The sequence below is a fragment of the Acanthopagrus latus genome, chromosome 8, assembly GCF_904848185.1.
Source record: "Acanthopagrus latus isolate v.2019 chromosome 8, fAcaLat1.1, whole genome shotgun sequence".
NCBI lineage: Eukaryota > Metazoa > Chordata > Actinopteri > Spariformes > Sparidae > Acanthopagrus > Acanthopagrus latus.
The window spans coordinates 26597003-26617307 of record NC_051046.1 but is presented as its reverse complement, the minus strand read 5'-3'; the positions used below and the strand labels follow the sequence as shown (position 1 = coordinate 26617307).

General features: G+C 41.2%; 1 protein-coding gene across 1 annotated transcript in view; it reads right to left on the bottom strand.

Moving 5' to 3' along the window:
* Window positions 1-20305, bottom strand: part of jph3 (junctophilin 3) — a 53196-nt gene that overhangs the window by 24010 nt on the left and 8881 nt on the right. Inside the window, exons 2-3 of the mRNA XM_037106942.1 lie at window positions 12002-12488; window positions 8533-8898 (exon numbers count right to left, since the gene is read on the bottom strand). Of these exons, the coding sequence (XP_036962837.1) occupies window positions 8533-8898; window positions 12002-12488 (853 nt within the window). The remainder of the gene's footprint in view (window positions 1-8532; window positions 8899-12001; window positions 12489-20305) is intronic.

Here is a 20305-nt window from a genome sequence, read left to right as displayed (position 1 = left end):
CACACAAATCTGGGATTTACTGTAACATCAGGCACATGGACATCTGACACAGATTTTCTACCAGATCCAGGATTTTGCTCTGGAGCTGAGGCTGACCTTTGACCTCTCTTCCAACTAACGTGGATTGTACACATGAACATTCAAAAGAGGCTGATGAACATTTTTAGAAACACACGCACACACTCCAGGAAAGTTGGACGAAGAGCCTCTTCATCCTTGAACCAGATTGCTGTTGTTCTTGTATTTAGCTCCTAGACTCTGCAGCAGCTATCCTGTGACTGTGTTTCACCTCTCAGGGTTTCTCCTGGTGTTCCACAAGGAAATACCCTGCTGTTCTGGGACACAGAGAAAGAAAGAGAGAGGCTGTCCTGTCCTGGGCTATGCTGCTGTCTGAATCTGGGTTAGACATTTCTGTGTGTGTGTGTGTGTGTGTGTGTGTGTGTGTGTGTGTGTGTGTGTGTGTGTGTGTGCATGAGTGTACCACAGCGCTGCAGAGAGCTGGTTTAAATACCAACTCTACTGTATGTACCATTAGGATTGTTGAGAGTTGTGTTTAATTTCTGCTGCTACCCAAGAAAACTATACACTTCAAATCAGTTGAAGGGACTGTTTTTTTGTTTGTTTTTTTAAAGTAGGGTAATATGAGTTGGTTATTCATCGTCAGTGTTTTACCAACAGTAGATGGCATATGGCTCGCCCCCAGCTTGGAGCGAAGCAGGAGTTCCAGTGTGGGAAGCTAAGCAATAATCTGCTGTAGACGGGAGCAGAAGCAAAACATATTTTACCCACCTAAAAAATATATATATATCAGTTGAGGTGTACGCTATATTTGGAACATATTCACTCCTTTACCTTGCCAGACAACCACTGCGATGGAAAACTAAGGCTGTTACATCCATTAATGCTCTCGTTCAAAGCCACCAGACACCCATGACAAAAACAGTCATTTTAACTCACAGAGCACAGGACTTCCTGGTCTACCGATTAGTTTGTGTGTGAAATTGTGTGACTTTGGTGTTTAATAGGTTTAGTTCAGATTCACGTGGCACAATAACACAAACTAACGGATTCAGGCAGCGGTAGACCAGCAACTCCCATGTTCTGCAATTGGTAAAATTGCTGTTTTTGTCAAAGAGGTCTGGTGGCTTTGAAGGGGGCGATACAACAGCCTCATTTTCTGTTCATGGCTTCCTACACCGGTACTCCTGCTACTCTAATCTGGGGATGTGCTGATCGCAATCTACTGTAACGACTGTAACTACCTCAACACTTCAGAAAACAGACCTTTAAATATGCACGTTACTTCCTGCTGACAAGATTCAGCAGCGTCATAGCCACTTAACTCTACTTCTGTTTCATGCATGATATGGTTTTCAAATCTAACATAAACTGGCTGTTTTTCTAATACAGGTTGCGTGTTGCCATGATAACACACAAAATAAGGATGTGTTAGCATTTAGCCTTGCCTCACAGAGACATCGCTCCGCTACTCATGAATCAGGCTTTTTCAAGTACATTTTGTATTGAGATCTGGTTTTATCTGCTTTAAGCATGCATAAAGAGGCACCCTACTTTAAACAAGGACACTCTGTCCCTCCCCAAAAATAATTTAAGTCCCCCCTTGTGCATGAGCTCCTGCCCTCCAAACATCCCAGCACAGTCCGCCTCAGCATGCATTAGCTGCAGTATGCACGACCTGACTGTGCGTCTTTATTTCTGACAGAGCCACCTGTGGGTCCAAATTACAACTCAGTGTCCAGTCAAACATTGTTCAAACCCACTGAACATTTCAACCTGCTCAAAACAACGATTGTTACGAAATGAAACAGGGAGGACACCCACCGTATCATAGGTTTACCCCAAGAGGACGCAGTGGTAAACCAACGGAGTGGCGAAGAAGCAAACGGTTTGACGAGCAAAGACTGCAAAAATAACTAGGTGAACAGAATGAATAATACAGTTTGAAGAGTCTTAATTCTTGATGGGAACCCCTTTTAGAGAGTTTATGGGAAATGTATGGGAAATACAACTGCTGTTAAACACATGCTTGTGATTGACCTTTTAAAAAATATATAGATATGAAAGTGTTTTCTATCATAACATTCATTATTGATATAAATTTCATCCCTTTGTATCCAAGTAGAGGTCTGAAATGTGTTGCCTAGTTTAGCACACAGACAGAAAGCATTGGGAATCAGCTAGCCTCCAGAGAAAGAACAAAATGATGTCTTACAAATCCAAAATTGCTTAGCTGACATGTTTTATCATGTAGGTAGCCAACTAGCGATGTAGCGATGTAGATAGCTAGCATGTTTCCACCTGCTTCAAGAGTTTGTTTTAGCTTACGTTAAACATGTAAAAGACCAATTCCTGTACTTAACACTGATAGGAAATTTACACTTTAAAATAATGTCCTTATATAACTCTTATATATGCATTGTCTTGTTTTATCTGTGCAAGTGGTCTAAACCACAAGTCTTTGGTCATAAGTTACTGTAGCAGTCAGTCTCTACAGTGAAAACCACAAGCTCACAATGAAAACAAATGCAAAACAAAAAGGTACATTCTGAGATAGAGTTCACATCTATTTTTGCTTTGATCAATTTTTATCAAGGTCAGCGGACATAAAAAGCTACTTACTTAAAACGAAAACTCTGTTATATTACTCTTTAACATCATTATACAACATCAACCATTTTTATTTTTATCTTATTTATTCAAACTTAGATACCAATGACCTAAACATTAGTATGTGCATCATAGCAAACAATGTCATAGTGGTGCATTACATAGAAATAGGTTCTGATAGTTATTAAACCACAAATTAATGCTTTTCTGTTTTGAATGTTTTTTTGTTTTATTTTTCAAATATATCTGGTCCATTTTATATTTGTGACCAATCAACCCTCTTTGCATATTACATTTTTATCACTGGCCACCTACTTTAGTAGTATGGTGAGGATATGTCATGCCAGTAACGTCTTTATATATTCTTATACAATGTATAATAGGGCTGACCAATATTGGATTTTTGGGGTCAGTGCTGATATTAGGAGTTGTAACTTGTGATAAAGATATGTAATGGAGGACGGACATAATAGAGTTTAACAAATGACAACAGTGCATTGAAACAATTAACTTCACTGGAAATGTAATTATTCATTACCTCAAACATCTTTTTCTGCATTACGTTTTGTAAAAGAAAACATTTCAGTTTGCTGCATATCATACAACATATATATAGATCAGTCGGTCACTCTCTTATTGACTCATTTCTGAAGTTTTGTGCAACTGCTGGTGTACACACAGCAGGACATTAAAATATAATTTATACTGGACTGTGCTATAGATATAGGAGGATGTGAACCAGGGTCAAATAATTCTGACACCCTTTTAAACAGGATACTTGACTTTGCATAGCCGTGCTTAGCCTCTATTGAAGCCTCTGGGGAATATCACAATATTTAAAAAATTGCTGACAGGCTGTCCCAGCTGGTCTGTGATGAGCATAGCTGCCCCTGGACAATACTTTGCCCTGATTTTTCAAAGGCAGTTTGGATTTCAGTCACTTTTGCTGAAAGGTTATGTAGTATTTATATCTAAATAAACGCCTATTGTCTTCATTGCTGCACTTGTTGACATAATCCATTTCTTACAGTGGGAAAAAATGTTCAACTTTGTGCTTCTACAAAGTGTTGTATTTTAGACACAACCTAACAAAACTGAACATTTGGTATTCCTAGTCATTCATACTGTGTGGGTACAGACTAGAATCAGGCGACACGTGTGACAAAGTTTTGGTCCATCCATCAGGGTATTTCTGAACATTATGTGACAACCTTCACTGCAGGTCCGATAGCTGTAAAACATACCAGTTGCTACACCTGCATCCTTAAAAAAAAACAAAAGTGAGGATTGCACAAGACCTAATGATGATATATGTGGGACTGATGTTTTGGCTATCTATAATTTGCCTTTATTTCTTTGTGGCTTTCCTTGTTTTTCTGTGTATCAACAATGTGAGAGGAGTGAGGTGAGCAGCTGGAGCGAGCTGTGGTCAGACCGCCCTGTTATCAGGACTAATAGGATTGGATCTTTAATCATTCAGCTCATGTATCCTCTTGCATGTAGCTCAACAAATACAGGCATGCTCAGCAGCTGCATTCACATACATCAGTTCGCAAGTAAGCTTATAAGCATCTAAGGAAGAGCCGGTGCATGTGTGTGTTTGTGTATGTGTGTGTGTGAGAGAGAGCCTCTGGTTCAGCCTCTGCTCTCCCTCAGGCTGCCTGCCAACATTGTTGGCGTAATGCGGAAATCTCTCTCACTCTCTCCAACTTTTTCCGTTTAACTTTCTTATTGTCTTTTTCTCTGTAAATCCAACTTTTACGCTCTCCCCATCGCTGTCTTCTCTCACATAATTTCTTTGTCACGCTCTTTCTTTATCCTCTTCTTAACAAGCTTTTCCATTTAAGCCAGTTGTAGAAACGACGTGATCAACTGTTGACCACATGCAAACAAAAGGATATACAGTATACAGTACATGGACTTTGTATACATGTTAGAGTTATTGACCATTATGTCAGTGTGCAACACATTATATTGATGTGTTCCAAGGTCAACTGCTAATCAGATAGTAAACCTAACCTCTTTTCACACAGCTGGTTCATTCACAAACTCAAGGTCACAGACCACTGTGTGAGGCTGCCTTTTACCTCAACTGTTGCTCACATCTTTCCTTTGCAGGATATATACACAATATCTGTGTCTTCATGGATAACAGTGAAGTTACGGGATTTCCATTGCTGTGTTTACGTACAATTCATTAGGGTCAGTAGGGTGCATGCAGCAAGATCTGATGTCGTGGCACATATCCCCATTGTTCAGATCAGGTTTGAAATTTCTGCTGATTTAGGACAATATGAGGGGCGGGCTGAACACACACACACTTGGTGAACATAAAGTCAAATCTGAAAAAATTCTTCACAAAAGTCCAAACAGAGACAAAACATAGACCCTCTCATAAGAAATATCTAAGGAATATATCATTTTTAATTCCACTGAATTAGAATCATGATCAAGCACTTTGAAATGCAAGTCTGAAGCGATTAATAATCAATTAAAACTATCAACAGAATTTGAAGAAATAGCTTTTTTTTTATATATATAATGATGTCTATCTATTGTGTTGCATAGATATCTACTACTCTTACTGCTACTAGGTTAGCATGCTAACCAGCTAGCCCTTACTCGGCCTAGTCCAAAGCAGTGTTAACAATAACACTCTTCTGGTCCCACGGCTAAATGAGCTAGCTAGCCAACAGCAGCTACAGTTAGCAGCAGTTAGCGGTCACAGTGGCAATATGCTTCCCACTGTTTGTTCTGCATATGAATTTGAATGAATTCCTACATACTGCACCTTTAAACTCAACTCAACTCAACTCCCATTTCCCAATTTGTCAAACTATTTATTTGAATACATCTTTTCAGGCACATACAAGTTTTATTGTTGAACTGATACTAGCTGTGTGTACTGAACCTCATGTTTTTCTGATACCAGCTCTGCTCTTTCATATTACCCAGTGTATTCTGTCATTGATCCTCTATTGTCCAACAAGCATGGTACTCTAACCTTTAGGCCAGAGTCTAAAGATAAAGTGAGTAGTACTTAGCGGCATCTACTGCTGAGCTTTCATATTGTATACAAGGGAATACCCCTCGACTCACCCACCCCTACTGTGGCTGCAAAAAATGAGAAAGCCTTCTCTGTACCCAGTGTTTGGTTTGTCCAACCTGGGCTACTGTAGAACCATGGCGGAGCAACAGGTGGACTCTGTGGAATAGGACCTGCTCCCTGTGTAGCTATAGCAGGCTCATTCTAAAATAACAAAAAATACAAAAAATCTTACTTGTAGGCATTCATACACTGATTAAAATGCAATAATGAATATCACATTGTATTTCTGCCAATAGATCCTCCTTAATTCTACACAATGGACCAAATGAGGTCACTTTTCTCAAATTTTAAATACCTAAGGCTGTTGGGGCAATATGAGGGAAATACTGATTAGATCTAAATATTGCCAATAAGTACAGCCACTGGGGAACTAGACATTTTACTGGTGACCATCTGTTTTACTTTTCACGATTGGCATCTTGGAGTGGATATAAATCTAACTGTGAAATGGGCTTCCTTTGACGCTCGCAGCCAAATTGCTTGCTCCCCAGGCTTGCTTGGAAATGTTCACCTTGACAATTATCAAATTTCCTTATCCAAACACTGCTGTACAAAATCCATCATATGTGGTTTTAAAAAAAACAAAACTCTGACAGCAAGTGCTGCCACAGAACTGCTATATTCATGGCCCTATAACCTGGTTCCTTGAAACAACAAGGTCTGGGACCAAAATGGGTCATAGGCCTACTTCTGAAGGGTCCCCACATGACATGAGTATCAATGACTGCAGGTCCCTGGACAGCTAATTAATTTCTGATTTGAGTCCTGAGCTGATAAACAAAAAATGTCGCTTTATATTCCTGTCCAAAAGTTTCTAAAGAAGGTCAGGGCACGCCCATTAACATCATCACCCCAACTGTGCTCATTGTTGTAGTTCAATGAGCCGAGTTATAATGAGAGCAGATTCTCATTTCCATTCAGCAGAGCAGCTTCATCAGAGTCTTAGCAGCTCCCGATGGTCTCGCTTCGCTTACTGTTTCACTTGTACAATAACCTCCTTAACCCTACTTTCACCTTAACCTTAATACAGTTCTAAGTCTGCCATAGATTTCAATTATGATGTGGAGCCACAAGTGTTAACAGAGAGAGCCAACTTCCCCCATGGTTCAGACACATGGAGCCATCGCAGTGGACATTGGTACAATATGAGGACAGAGTGAGGGATGAACAGAGACTTAGAGGGCTGGCATATGATAATAGATAATAGATCATCTTGTTGATTTGAAAAAAAGGTTTAATTAAGTTCGCAGATTTGAAGTCACCTCAGTAAATACATCAGTAAGAGAAGGCAACACTGTTTACACCGCCGCAGCAATCAGCATTGCTTTTTCACCTCAGTCGTACATTCAGTGTGTTTGTGGTTAAGACCATGCGTTGCTAGAGTTTACAAATACTGTTCATCAGGTTCAGAATGCATCTATTTGCACCAGAACAGAACACATGTTGTGGAAATGTGAGGAAAGAGATGAGGGGATTATCATTTGACCTGTGTCTGTGAAGTGATGATAAGTTTTTAGTAGCTATTAGCAAAAGTGCAACAGTGTGCGGACACTTTTTTTTTTTGTCACAATGACTACAAGGAAGCTGTAAAAAGTCATCTTAAAACTTCAAGAAAAATAAGTTTGATTAATCATAAAAACGTAATTTTGCAGTGAAGTATTTCATGGTGCAGATTGTTAGGCAGTTGGCACGGTAGAGGCTGAGGCAACAAAACTACTTAGTAAGATTTAGAAAAAGATAATGTTATCTAAATGTTAAACATGTGACGTCTGTTAACTAACAGATGTGAGTTAAAACAAGTCAACATTGACTTTTGGTGTCAGAGAGCACATGGTGAAAGTCCTGTCTTTGTTTGACCCATCTGTCAACCACAACCTCGTCACGACTCGGACTTTCTTGCTCTTTGTACAACGTCACCTGACATTATTCGTGTTTGGTGTTTGGACGCATCACTTTTCCAGAGAAGTCAGTCGGAATTTATTTAAAAGAAAATGGCGTTAAAAACTCTGAAAATAAATCCAGGGGCACCGCAAAAAATGTTAGAAACAAAAATGTTCTCTTCCCTTGAACGAAATCAAGTAACCTGAACACGATGTGACTGAATAAATGAGGTGAAACAAAATGGCAATTCAGTCTCATTAGTAGGCTTATAAAGCATTCCACAGCATTCATTTGTAAAACTGTGGACTTTCAAGTAAGATTACAGTGGCAGATTGTTCTTTCCATGCAGATAAATACTGTAACCTGAAACTAAAAGAACTTTGCTGAGAATATTTTAAGTCTCGCAATGATTTAATGTCGTCTCATTATCTTGTGTACTTTGAAGAGAGGTTTTTAAAACCTCTGAAAGTGTTTCAGATCCTAATTATCATTACGACATTAAATACTTATAACTAAACAGGAGCACACAAAGTTTAAGTTGAGGGGAAAAAAAAACATCCTTCATTAATATTTGTTCAGAGCAGTCCAAAAAATGTATTTGCTTTATCCGGACTTTGTGGGTGTGATTTGATCAGATTTGATTGATGGTGCTGGCAACAAAAGCAAACAATACCCGTCATCACAACCTGATCCACTGTTTTTAAATCCTGATTCATGTGCAGATGTACATGACATCACCTATTCCAACCGAGCCCCACCCATTTCAAACATAGTCATTTTAGCAAAAAGGTTTTTGCTCATGTAGGGTCGCATCCCTCATAGGAAGAAGCTAAGAATTGAAACTTGCTGGCTTTTTACTTGCGTTAAAAGAACTGAAGGAAATAAGCAACAAAGGAACAACACAAAGTCCTTACCTGGACAGAGCGATCTCCGCCTTCTGCCTGGCGATGTCGGCAGCCTTCTGCGCTCCCTCCACGGCTCGGTCCACCTTCTCTCTGATCTTACTGGCCCGGAGGGGGATCAGGTTCTTCCTTTTGCCGCTGACCAGGATGTTCTGTTTGTACTTCCCTTCCTCTTTTGTGCCATCGGGAAACGTGGTGCAGCCATAGCCGTGACGCTTGTTGCTAAGCCACTCCCCCTCGTACTGCAGCCCGTCGGACCGCCGGCTCACGCCATACCCTGTTCGCTTGTCGTTCTTCCACTCCCCGCAGTAGGTCTCCGTTGCCGTGGCGTCTACATCGTCGTCGGCGACGGCTAGCTCTGCATCTGCATCTCCGAGACTGGAAAGGTGAGAGGTTACTTCGGTTTAGTTGGCTTACTCAGATTACAATCGTACATGCTAATACAACTTTGAGAAAACAAAAGCAGGTATGGTGGCAGGTAAGTTGTGAGAGTTCTGACACAATGTGACCCAGATATTTAGCTCCTTGTTTCTGTAGAGTCATAATCACATGAACGTCCGCTGGTCACAACTAATCAGAAGACATCTGCAAAGAGTGTGTGCACACACCCTTTCATATTGAAATGTACGTTACCAGGACCCTTGTGCACTCGCGGGTGCAAAAAGTAGAATTGCAGCTTTAGGCAGTACTTTTTTTATGTCTGCCTGGTGTGGTCAAAAGACAAGGTCTTCTTAGAACATAAAAAATAAACAAAGTGGTCGAGCTTGAACCCTTAAGTCAGGAACTGGTCATCTTAGCACTGAGATTAAATGTTAAAAATGTTAAATTCAGCAATGTAGTATCATATATGTACCATATAATAGAACAGAAATGTAAAAAAAGAAGATTTGGAATTTTCAGGAAAATTACATGCTGAAGCTATTTCTTTACAGCACATGACTCAATTAACATTTAAATAAAGCAACTGTTTTACATATTCATACATATCCCTGTGGCAAAGAATTGTTGGCATTTAAATACTGTGAAAGTCCACACCCCCCAAGTGGACTCTCTGGAAGTCTGCACGAAGTGCAATTTAGGCCCTCGTGGACTGGAAGAATTGTGGGTTTGGACAACCGTCAGGACTCAAGTCTGCAAGACTGGTGAAGTCCAGACATTTGGATGCAGTCTGAGACTCCCAAAAGGCTTGATGTTTTTTCATGTTTCAAGCCTTTTCGCTACGCTAGGTCAATAATAAGTCTACATACTTATCACACAGGCGTGAGATTGATATCAGTCTTCCCTCAAAAAGTAGGCCAGTGAGGGCTTTTCCCAAGACATTTAATTATTCCTTTGATAATTCTGTATTGCAAAACATTCAATAATATTTTAACCCGGGTCATGATCAAATCCAAGAATCCCAAGTTGGGAAGGCAGGGTTGCTTATAGGGAATGTACATCTCAAAAAAACTTGTGAACAGACAAAACACTGGCAAAGCTTCACAGATATTTTCCCTATTCTCTTGTCCCTGTCTATTTATACGACACCAGTCCTTGGTGTAACACTCCCTCATGGTCAGCCAGTGTAGAGCTCGTCTGAAGTTGGTGGGGAATAATAAGTGTCTTGTTCAACTAGGATTCACACTGACACATCTTGTCTCCTCAGATCCGTCAATTAACGATCTGTTTTCCCTTTAGTATGTTTTCACTGGCCCAAATTAAGAGTTTTTGCTATCAAATGATAAAAACTACCAAAACTCTCATCAAATCACTGATCATCTGTACTATATAACATACACATTAATTAAACGCAGAAGAAAAACCTAGAAGTTTCAAACCTTGTTAGCTTTGCCAATACTTAACCAGACGTGATTAGCTGCTATCTGCTCCGAACGGGTTTGTTTGCCGACAAACAAGTTAGGAGGTGCTGACTCTTGTCATCAGGTAATTGCCTTTAAAAATAAGCCACCTCAATCCAGCGTACCTGGAATTTAATACTGAGTGGCACAGGATTGATTCAGCCCATTAAAGACAATGACGTTGCTGTTTACTCAATACATGAAACACGCTTCTACTATTCCTATAATTCAGAGTATCCTGCATAATATGCTCTGTGTGACTGATCTGAGCTGGTGCAACATGTCTGCTAAAAAGATATTCAAAGATGACATCAGAGCAGAGAGACAAAGATGACTGGATAACACAATGTTAAACTGGAAACTTTTCAGGCTCCAGGCCAACTGACCAGGAAACTGAGCTGTAGGCCACTTAGTACTGCATGCCAATCCATTTTAAAGACACTAAAGTGGGACACGCGCCTCTTGTTGTCTTGATGCCCTCCAGATGAAGGACAGTCCCCTCTCTCCCTACGTCATGCCTCCTTGCCTGCTCACTCCACCTTGCTCCGCATGTTAGTTCATTCTATTAGATTATGACAGAGTTGATATGACAAACTGTTCTCAGTGTCAGCCAGTACAGTTTGGAATATGTAATATTTTAATGCTGCCATGTCATAGCCTCGAAACTCCTTCGACATGCCTCTGTGTGAAAAGGGGGATTGTGGCCAAGAGACTTGAGGTCTTGGAGACTTGAGGAAGGGTGTGACAATAAATAATAAAGGCAACATATTTGAAGTTTTCCCTCATTCGATTTTTTTTGTGCCGCAATAGACCGTTCTCAGGTGGCAGCCATTTTCCTCCAACGTCTCAGGCTGGAAACCTTGAATACTGGTACAATGTTATGCTGTGCCGCTGTGTTACGAGCTAAAAGTCATACAGACCAAGGAAATCTGACAAATTGTTGTCATTTAATAGCTTCCCAATTGATCAGCAACTAAAAAGATGATGGATGATGAAAATCTTGAGGCACATCTGGCCATATTTCAAGGAAAAACAAGAGATTTGATAACTCGTTAGCTGATGTTAGCATTCAAGAACGCTCTAGATAACATTACCATTTGATTATATCTTATGTGTTTCAATTTGAGGTTGAGACAAACTTCTCACAGATGTTTGTTGATATTTCTGAATTCATTTTAATTCATTTTTCCTAATTGTTTTATATCAAAACAGTATTGTATCAAACAGTAGCATTTGCTTAAATGTGACTGAATGTTGATATAAGCTGTCGTCTAATGGATGCTAATCAGTCATCAAAGTTGTTGTTTTATCTTGAAATATGGTACAAGTCCCTCCAGATTTATCTATCCATTGTCCTTACTGTTGTTAATCAATCAGAGCGCGGGAAAATAACTATTATTTGACTTTCAACATTTGAGTTTCCACACCTGAGTGCCGTGTCAGAGGGAAATGGCCGCAGTGTCAATGTGGTCCATCTAAAATAGCTTTAAAAAAGGAAATTTTTTGTCTTTCCATTGTATCCTTGTGATTATATTCTAGTTCTTCAATTTACAAGCGAACTTCACTACCTAGCAGACCACGCAGCTCCCTGACAGAGTAGAGCTTGCTCACCCACCCCCTCCATCATCCTCTCCTGTTACTACCTGATAGTAGAGTTGATGTCAGATGCAGCAGAGGACACAGTACTCATCCCAGCCTCGCTCCTGAACGAGCTCTGTTTCGACCTCTGGGAGGCCAGAGAGCTCCTGGACTCGGACTTCCTCAGCTTGAGCCCGGACAGGATGGATCTCCGGAACAGCCCGCCTTTTCTCTTCCCCTTCAGCAGCTCAGCCTCGCTGTGTGCCGTCAGCACGAAGCCTCCGCGTGACACAGCGGGGCTGCTGCCACTGCTGCCCGTGCTGCACATGGACACGCTGGTGGTTAGAGTACCGGGGACGGGAGGCGGACCAGGAACCACGGCCCCGGTTCGGTCCAGCAGAGCTGTACCATTGCTGTGCTCCGAACCGGAGCGGAGAGAGTTTATGGAGGTACGGAGTGGGGAACGGATGACGGCCGCCATGCCGTACGGGACACTCTGACGAACTCCGTAGCCATGCCGCATCCCGCCAACCCACTGGCCCTGAAAAGTTCCTGGAGAGAGAGGGGGGAATATACAAATGAATGAATTCTATGAAAATATTTCCTTTTACATACATGTAAAATCATTTATTTTGAGTGAGTCAGAAGGATGCAGACTAACTGTTTGGCTACCACTTGACATTCATGACATTATGACTCTATCTACTACACATTTCTGAGGTTTTATATTTGCAAAACTTTTCCTTGAGTCAAGAAAAGCAATCGGTGATGTCATCACAATCTAAAGTCTATGGGCTGAGTTGGAATTACCGACAAGGCCTGTGGGAGAAACATTTAATGGGCTGCGTAACAAGGGCGTAAACCCCAAATGCCAGAATGTCTTTGGCATATGCAATAGACAGGCAGTTCTCATGGGATGGAATATGTGCTCTCTTAGGATCAGCAATCTAGTTCTGTTATAGCAGCTTCGGTCAGAGTTCAGCAATGTCCTTGCTAAGCCAAGTTATGAATTCACTTCTTCACTGGATGCAAAAGCTCCATTTGCCAGTTCGCTTGCATTTGATGGAAGTGAACAGGAGACAGATTTGCAGCTGTTAATTTTGCATACTTTGGACTGATTTATGGTGGCTTCTCCAAAAAAAATGTGCCCCCTGAATAGTTTAATTCGGACACAGCTGCATGAAAGGCTCAATTTGACCTGAGCTTTTTCTTTCTTTTTCCATTTTGCAACATGATATATTCCTGGACATGGAATTAATCACAAAATGTGTGAATTCATTCCCTCTTTAATTCATTTCCACAGCATTTTATGCCGTTTTTTTGTTTAAAGTACAGGAAATAATTTGAGTTAGGTTTAAGTTTAAGAGTAGTACTGTACATGGTGGGAGGGGCCTACTCTTGCCTGTCCATCAGTTCCCATTTGTTCACACCATGTCTCTGCACTAGCACCCGCACATACTGCTGCATAATAGTCCTTACATCCCCATGATGCTGAAAAGTAGGGCATCTGTGTGTGTTTGTGTGTGTGTGTGTTTGCTTCCGTCATTTCTCCCTCTCTCTTTCTTTCTCTCTCTCTCTCACACACACACACACACAGTCAAACCAGCCTGCTCAAACGGAAGTGTGTGTTCCAATAGGAGTGCAAGTGATCCATCCCGCCTGCCCGTACCTCTGATGTAACAGCACTCTGATTCATTCTGAAGCAAACGCACTCGCTCTAACCTAACTACATGACCATATAAGGACTGCAACGTTCTCCATCTCCATCGCAAACACACACAAACATTTCCCTTGTGGGCTCAAGTGTCAGTGAAGTGGGAAGTGCTCAATGAAGCCGATGTTATAAGCCAATTGTATCCCTGCTTACGATCTAAGACGCCCTCAGACACGCTCACACAGACACAACAAGCACATCCACAGTGCTGTTGAAAAGCCTCTTTATGAACCTGCCCTCGTCATTAGGATGATATGCTGTCTCTTGCCCCTCAGCCACACACACACACACACACACAAACAAACAGTCTGTGTCATAGACAGCTGGACAGCACATCTGGCTGGGCCTTTGTAATCGTGTCAGTACACAGCTGTACGACCATATGACACACAGATCAAAGAACACACACACACACACACACACAGACGCACACAAACACCCGTGCAACAGCGTGATAAGATCACAATTTTATTAAAAGACTAGCAGTATGTTTGAGCAGGGGAGTGAGACAGAGACAGTCCTGAGCATGTAGAGGCAGACAGCATCACCTGTGTTTCTGCTGACAGTGCAGAAAGAGGTAGAACCAGACAGAGAGACAAAAGGCTGCTGTCTGCTGCAGGTCACACACCTAGTAAAAAGATTACTGAAGCTAAAGTTTATAATGACGCTGAACGATAGCAGTACGACCTAAACAGTGCATGTGTCCCAACTTCGTACAGCATTCAAAATTGTAAGTGGGCTTTGGGTATGTACTGTGTTCACACTGGGAACAAAAAAATGAAAACAAATCATTATGCGCACAAAAACCCCAGTGAAGTTAAACAGCCGGGCTGCTCAACTGAAAATGAAACAACTTAAACCAAAACTGAACTATGACTGGTGATGAAACAGCCACAGGAAACCTGCAGCAAACTAAAGGTAACCACTTTGTTACATTCAACTAGCAATGGTAGAATAGTTCAGCGTTTTGCCGAGGGTGAGATGAAAAGATGTAGGTAGCTGATTAGCTTAGCTTAGCATACATATTGCAGAAATGTCCATATCCGTTCAACAGAGAGTTTGTGGCAGTGTTTGCTCAAGTCTGTCGTCATCGTGAGGTTGCTAGGCAACCGGAGTCCTTGTCTTCCTGGCAAAGAAATAGTCAGGCACATCACCCACATAAAACTGCATTTATACACTTTGGATTAAATACTGATAAACAAACATGATACAGAAGGTAAATTAATAAGCTATAGGCGCAGAGCCAGGCTAACTATCTCCCCTTGTTTCAAGTCTTTATGTGATGCTAAACTCAGCTAACCGATTCTCGGACTGACGTTTAATTTTTTCCTGTAACTATAAAGCTATAGTCAAATATGTAGACTTCTTGTGTACCAACTGTAAAAACAGCATAATGTCAGTTATTATGTATATACTGTATAGAGCTTGTTCTGTAGTATGAGAATCGAACACAGCTACCTTTTAACACTGCCCATCACTCTTATGCCAATAAATGTATTGAGTAGGAAAACCAAGTGTGGTGTTGGTAAACACAGTGCTTCTAACATTTTGTCCACACCATTAAAGTGTAACTAACACAAAAGGGTTGGGAAAATACCATCATATATGCAGTAGTATAAAGCCTTTTGTGGCTCCAGAGGAGGCTGCCAGCTGACTGCTTTTTAAAACATACCCACAATGGAGGACACTTATCAGATTAGACGCAGCTTCCTCTGGAGCCACAAAAGGCTTTATACTACTTTTTTTTTTAACTGCAGGAAATCCTCAAAACCTGTAAATACACATTAATGTGTAAGATTGGTGGAGTAACCCATTAAGAGGTATGTTGACGAACCTTCAGTATAACAGAAAACACTTCAACAGCAGCACAAACTGTAGCCTCAAACAAGTCAAATCGCCACCAGTTTCATAAAATCAAAACAGCAAGATAGTGTGGGTTTTGCTTTTATGTGATTTCTAGGATGCATATACAACCATCAATCTGTACTGCCTGAGTAAATCAAATATTCAGTGGGGCACTGAGCTGCTGTTCCAGTGAGTCTGTCGCTCTCCATGGTGCTGAAATATACAGTCTGACAGGCAGACTGTTGGTGGGGATATTCCTCCAAAATCAAACTCATTTACACTTTAAATGGAAACTCATCCAGTAAGAATGTAACACTACTGTCTTTTTTTTTTTTTACCACAACAGCTGCGCCTTTTGAATGGAAAAAAGGCCAAATGCGACACCCGCAGCAACGGCAGATTAAGTTATACACCACTCATCATTTTTAATATGAGCCTGTCGCAGCTGTTTTGAAAAAAAAAAAATAGACCTCTGGATACGTAAAGGCCTCCACCCCAGGCCTACAGTTGTGAGGAGAATCCACTTCACAACTCGCATGCCAAAAACGATTTCACTGATTTTGCCTGCAGGCCAACAGGAAGCGCTCTGAAATCATACGGGCCTGTAACCCGGGCCGGGCCGGCCGCACAGAAAGAGTTAACGCACAGAGATCAAAGCTGCGGAAACATCACAGAGGCGCAGCGATTTGATCACGTGCCAACCCCCGGGCTGAATTCATAATTGTCCCTTTAACAAATGCACACGTCTGTTCTCTATTTCTAGGTTAAATCCCATCTGTCTCTCAGGGTCTGTATTTCACTCTAAGGATACAGCAGGAGGAACCACTTGTCGAATTCTGTCAATCTTTTGTCTGAACTGTACTTTTTTTCTGTCTTTCAAAAACTAGACCGGTAGTCATACTTTCTGATGAAAGAGGTTTAAAATTCAGCCATTAGCTCCCGAGGAGTCAAAGTCCGTAGTTCATATGCACCTATATTATTGCATAGTAGCCTCACCGGCTTCTTTAAACCTCAAAATATTGGACTGTGGGGCACAGCAGTAAGAATGAGAGGCCTGTGCCGGTGTTGAAATTGGCTATTTTATGAATTATTAATGTTTTGTTTCACCATGTCAGCACTTGCATGTCGGAGCGCTGTCTGTGTTTGTGTGTGTGAGAGGAATGGGGAGGGAGAGGGAGATTAGACAACACAAGGTCAAGTTTCTCACACAGTTTGCCAACAGAGGTCTCAGCTTAGGTGATTACAATTCTTCAGTTTTCATCCAGTACAGCTGCTAAGAAAATGCGTAATTACAAGGACAATAATAAGATTATGAATAATGATATAAATAAGCGACTGTATGAAAACGTTTGGTGTGGGACGGGGCCACACATCATGTTTCACTTTTAAAAAGAAGTTTAATTGTTTAATTTTAACCCTCCCCCTGTGTAAGGAAAAAAGGAATCTATCCTTCCGCCAGTAACTAAAAACAATTTAACGATGGCAGAACAATTTCACCGTTGATAACTAAAATACTGCTTTTGAACTGATATGACGCCGCTTTACTCAACGCTCCTGGAACCACTCAGTCTTACTTTTTGTTTTTCCATCACCAAAAGATCCAGATAGCACTGCTTGGTTCTTGTTTTGGTATCACTTCAGTTGTGGTTCCAAGCAAGGTGAGTGGATACATTTGTTTGCAACTGCAAGAGCTAATTCTTTGGCTGGTGAAGCACAAATAACTGGTTTCAGAGTAGGCACTGGCTCCGAACTAGCACCTGAACGCCTTGTCTGAAAAGGGGTAACGGGTCAACAGACTGCAGACGTTCCTCTGATCTGTTCCTGATGAAAAGATCTCTGAAGGAATCTTTCACTGATCCTGCATGTTCTCGTGGCACTGAAGATCAGGCCGTAGCATTTTATAATAATTGCTATGACAATCAGCAAGGACATTGTCCATATATTGAGGGGATCATATCTGCAGTGGAAAATAGAGAGAGGTACCTGGTACCAAAAGCAAGTTGGCGTGAGCTCTACCATGCAGAGGAAACACAGCCAAAGTGGCGAAGCATGAAGAATCTTAAATGATGTTCCCTATAACCAGCATTTGATGGGAAAATCATGTATAATTCATCTGAAAGGCAAAAGTTAAATAAAATATAAGACTGGGGTGAAAAACAAATTATGAGATCCTCACCTACTCTCCTAAAAAAGCAAGACTACCTTCAACAAAAAAACAAAACAAAAACAATGAATATTCCTTCACCCTCCCCATTTTCTGACCCTCCTCTGCTATTTATTACCATAAAGTCATTAAGACTTGGAGAGAAGTTGCAGCACCATGCCATCCTGAATGCTTCCAGGGCAAACTCCCTCATTAGTATGTCCACTCAGAACTGTAGCGTTTGGTCCAGGGCAGACTTCCAAGATGGACATTTAGAGTTTTCATGTTTTAGAAAGGCACTGCTAATCCTCTACTACAAACATCAAACCACTCCCATTACATAAGCTAAAGCCTGCAGTGGGGATGTTGTTGGTAGTAGAGGAGGAGCATATTAGTGATGGCCCTGAATAAAAAAAAAAAAGAAGAAAAGAAATAAAGCCAATGCTTTGGCGCTTGTGAATAGATTCTTCATACACAATTGGAGCCTATCTGTGGTAAATCAAAAAAAAGCCATGAACAAAAGCTGGAGGTGGATTTTCCTTGACTCCACCATTTATGGTGATGTGTCTCTTTTATTCTGAACTGATGTGTGGGGATAGTGTGCAATGCTTTTAGGAGAAACAAGTAAATCTAGTGCACTATACATGCAAGGGTTCTTCCCTGAAGCGGGTTTCTATTTTGCATCTCCTGCTATGAAATGCGTTGCTCAGCTTGCTATGGTGTGAGAAAAGCCAGCGACAGAGAGGACGAAAAGGCAAAGAAACCCTAAGATCCAGTGGCTCAGACACATCAGCAGAGAGGGAAAGCAACAAGTACCCAGGCAAAAGGAGAGACAGATGTAAACTGAAGACCAGTGTAGACGAGACAACTGACAGACATCAGGCCATACAGGCAGGAGGGATAAACAGACAGAAACACAGTAAGCCACGGTCAAATCACTGAACACTAAAAGCAAGAGAAGTCAGTTCAAAGCTAAACCTCTGCCTGTGTAAATCACTGGGTGGGACCATTATCCGTTTAAGAGATTTTGCCTAGGCCCCTTTTTCTGTCTGAGTCTTTCAGATTCCCATTTGGGGATTATTTCTCTGCTCAGAAAACGTATGAAAAAGACACATGGCAACATAGCAGTGTCCCAGAGCAGTAAAATAACGTCCACACAACGTCCGCAGACATTTTGTAACCAATGGTTTTTGTGCTGAGATCTCACTGTGCAGTGGGCCTACCACTAAAGTTCAGCCTTATTTGTTAACACAACTCACTTTTCCCAAGTCCATACAGGTTGTCTTCAGTTGTGCCAGTTTGACTCTCCAAATCAAACATGTGTGTACAGGATGGAAACCAAACCAACCAAGCAGGTGGTTGAAAATGAAATGTTTGCCTTCTGAGACTACCAAGTGTTTTAGATGGTTTGGTCAAGTAGAAAGTCCTGTACTTAAGTAAGTAAGTAATGGGTTTGATTCCTGCAATATGTGTTCATGTGAACCAACCATGAACAAGACAGTTAAAGAGAAGACATACTGTATCTAATGGGAAAAAGACTGAGGGTGGATTTTACTTTTACTTTTTTATTACACCAACAGCTTATAGTTTGCAATACATAGAAAACTTGACGCTTGCATACTTCCAGCTTCAACTCTAAAGGTTCAGAGTGTTACAATGGGACATAACTGGCAGGGACCAACTGGTTAGCATTCTAACTTTAGTCTCTGCAACACAGTACATAGACGACTGTGACATAACCTCAGCACTCTCTTCACACTCTGTTGATAATTTTAATTAATTTTATAGTTAATTCGTATTTTGAGCTAAAATCCAAAGCAGTATGGTATGGTGGTGACACGGCTGCTAAGAAAGACCAGTGAAAAGCCAGAGGATGTGAGGAATGAGAAAAAACTGACGTGGTAATAAACAAAACGAAGAAGAAATCTGGAAAGGCAGCAGGACCTGGAAACCACATCCCTACTTTAACACCCTGATGGAGACACTCTGATCTCACTTTCCGGTCGAGATAGCAAAACAGGTCAACCTCAGCAACCGTGCAAACTACAGAGGGATCACACTCCTTTCTATACCAGGCGAAGTGCTTCATGGGATCATGTTGAAGAGTATGAAGGAACTGATCAGCATTCAAACAGGAGCAGCACAGAGCTGTACCACACAGACCAAATACATCTCTATGTGACTGAAGAAAGAGGGAATACAGCAGTGTGTCCATCTATGTAATTAAGGAGTATTTGATGGCAAAGACAGGGACAAACTTTGAGTATCCTTGCACTGTTTGTGATATGTCAGTCAAGTTCATCAACATCATGAGGTAACAGGTATGAGGCAATGACCTGCATTCGTCAAGGATACATGCCCTCCCCATTTTTTTTTTTTATTCTCGCCAGCAACTGACAGCAATCAAAGACATCCTGTGCTGGACAACCTGTGCTTTACAGATGACTTGGGATTACCGTCTCAAACGTCTCAAGGGATGCATTAGAAGATGTGTACAGTTGCACCGCCCCTCAAGGTTGACCTTGCCCCAAAACCACAGAAGAACCAAGATCCTTAATGTTAACACTTCTGATATCAGTGAAGGTGCAATGACAAATGAAAGCTAGAAAGAGATGGGAAACTGACCAAACCTCAGCAGTGTCATTGACAAGTAAGCAGCACAGATAC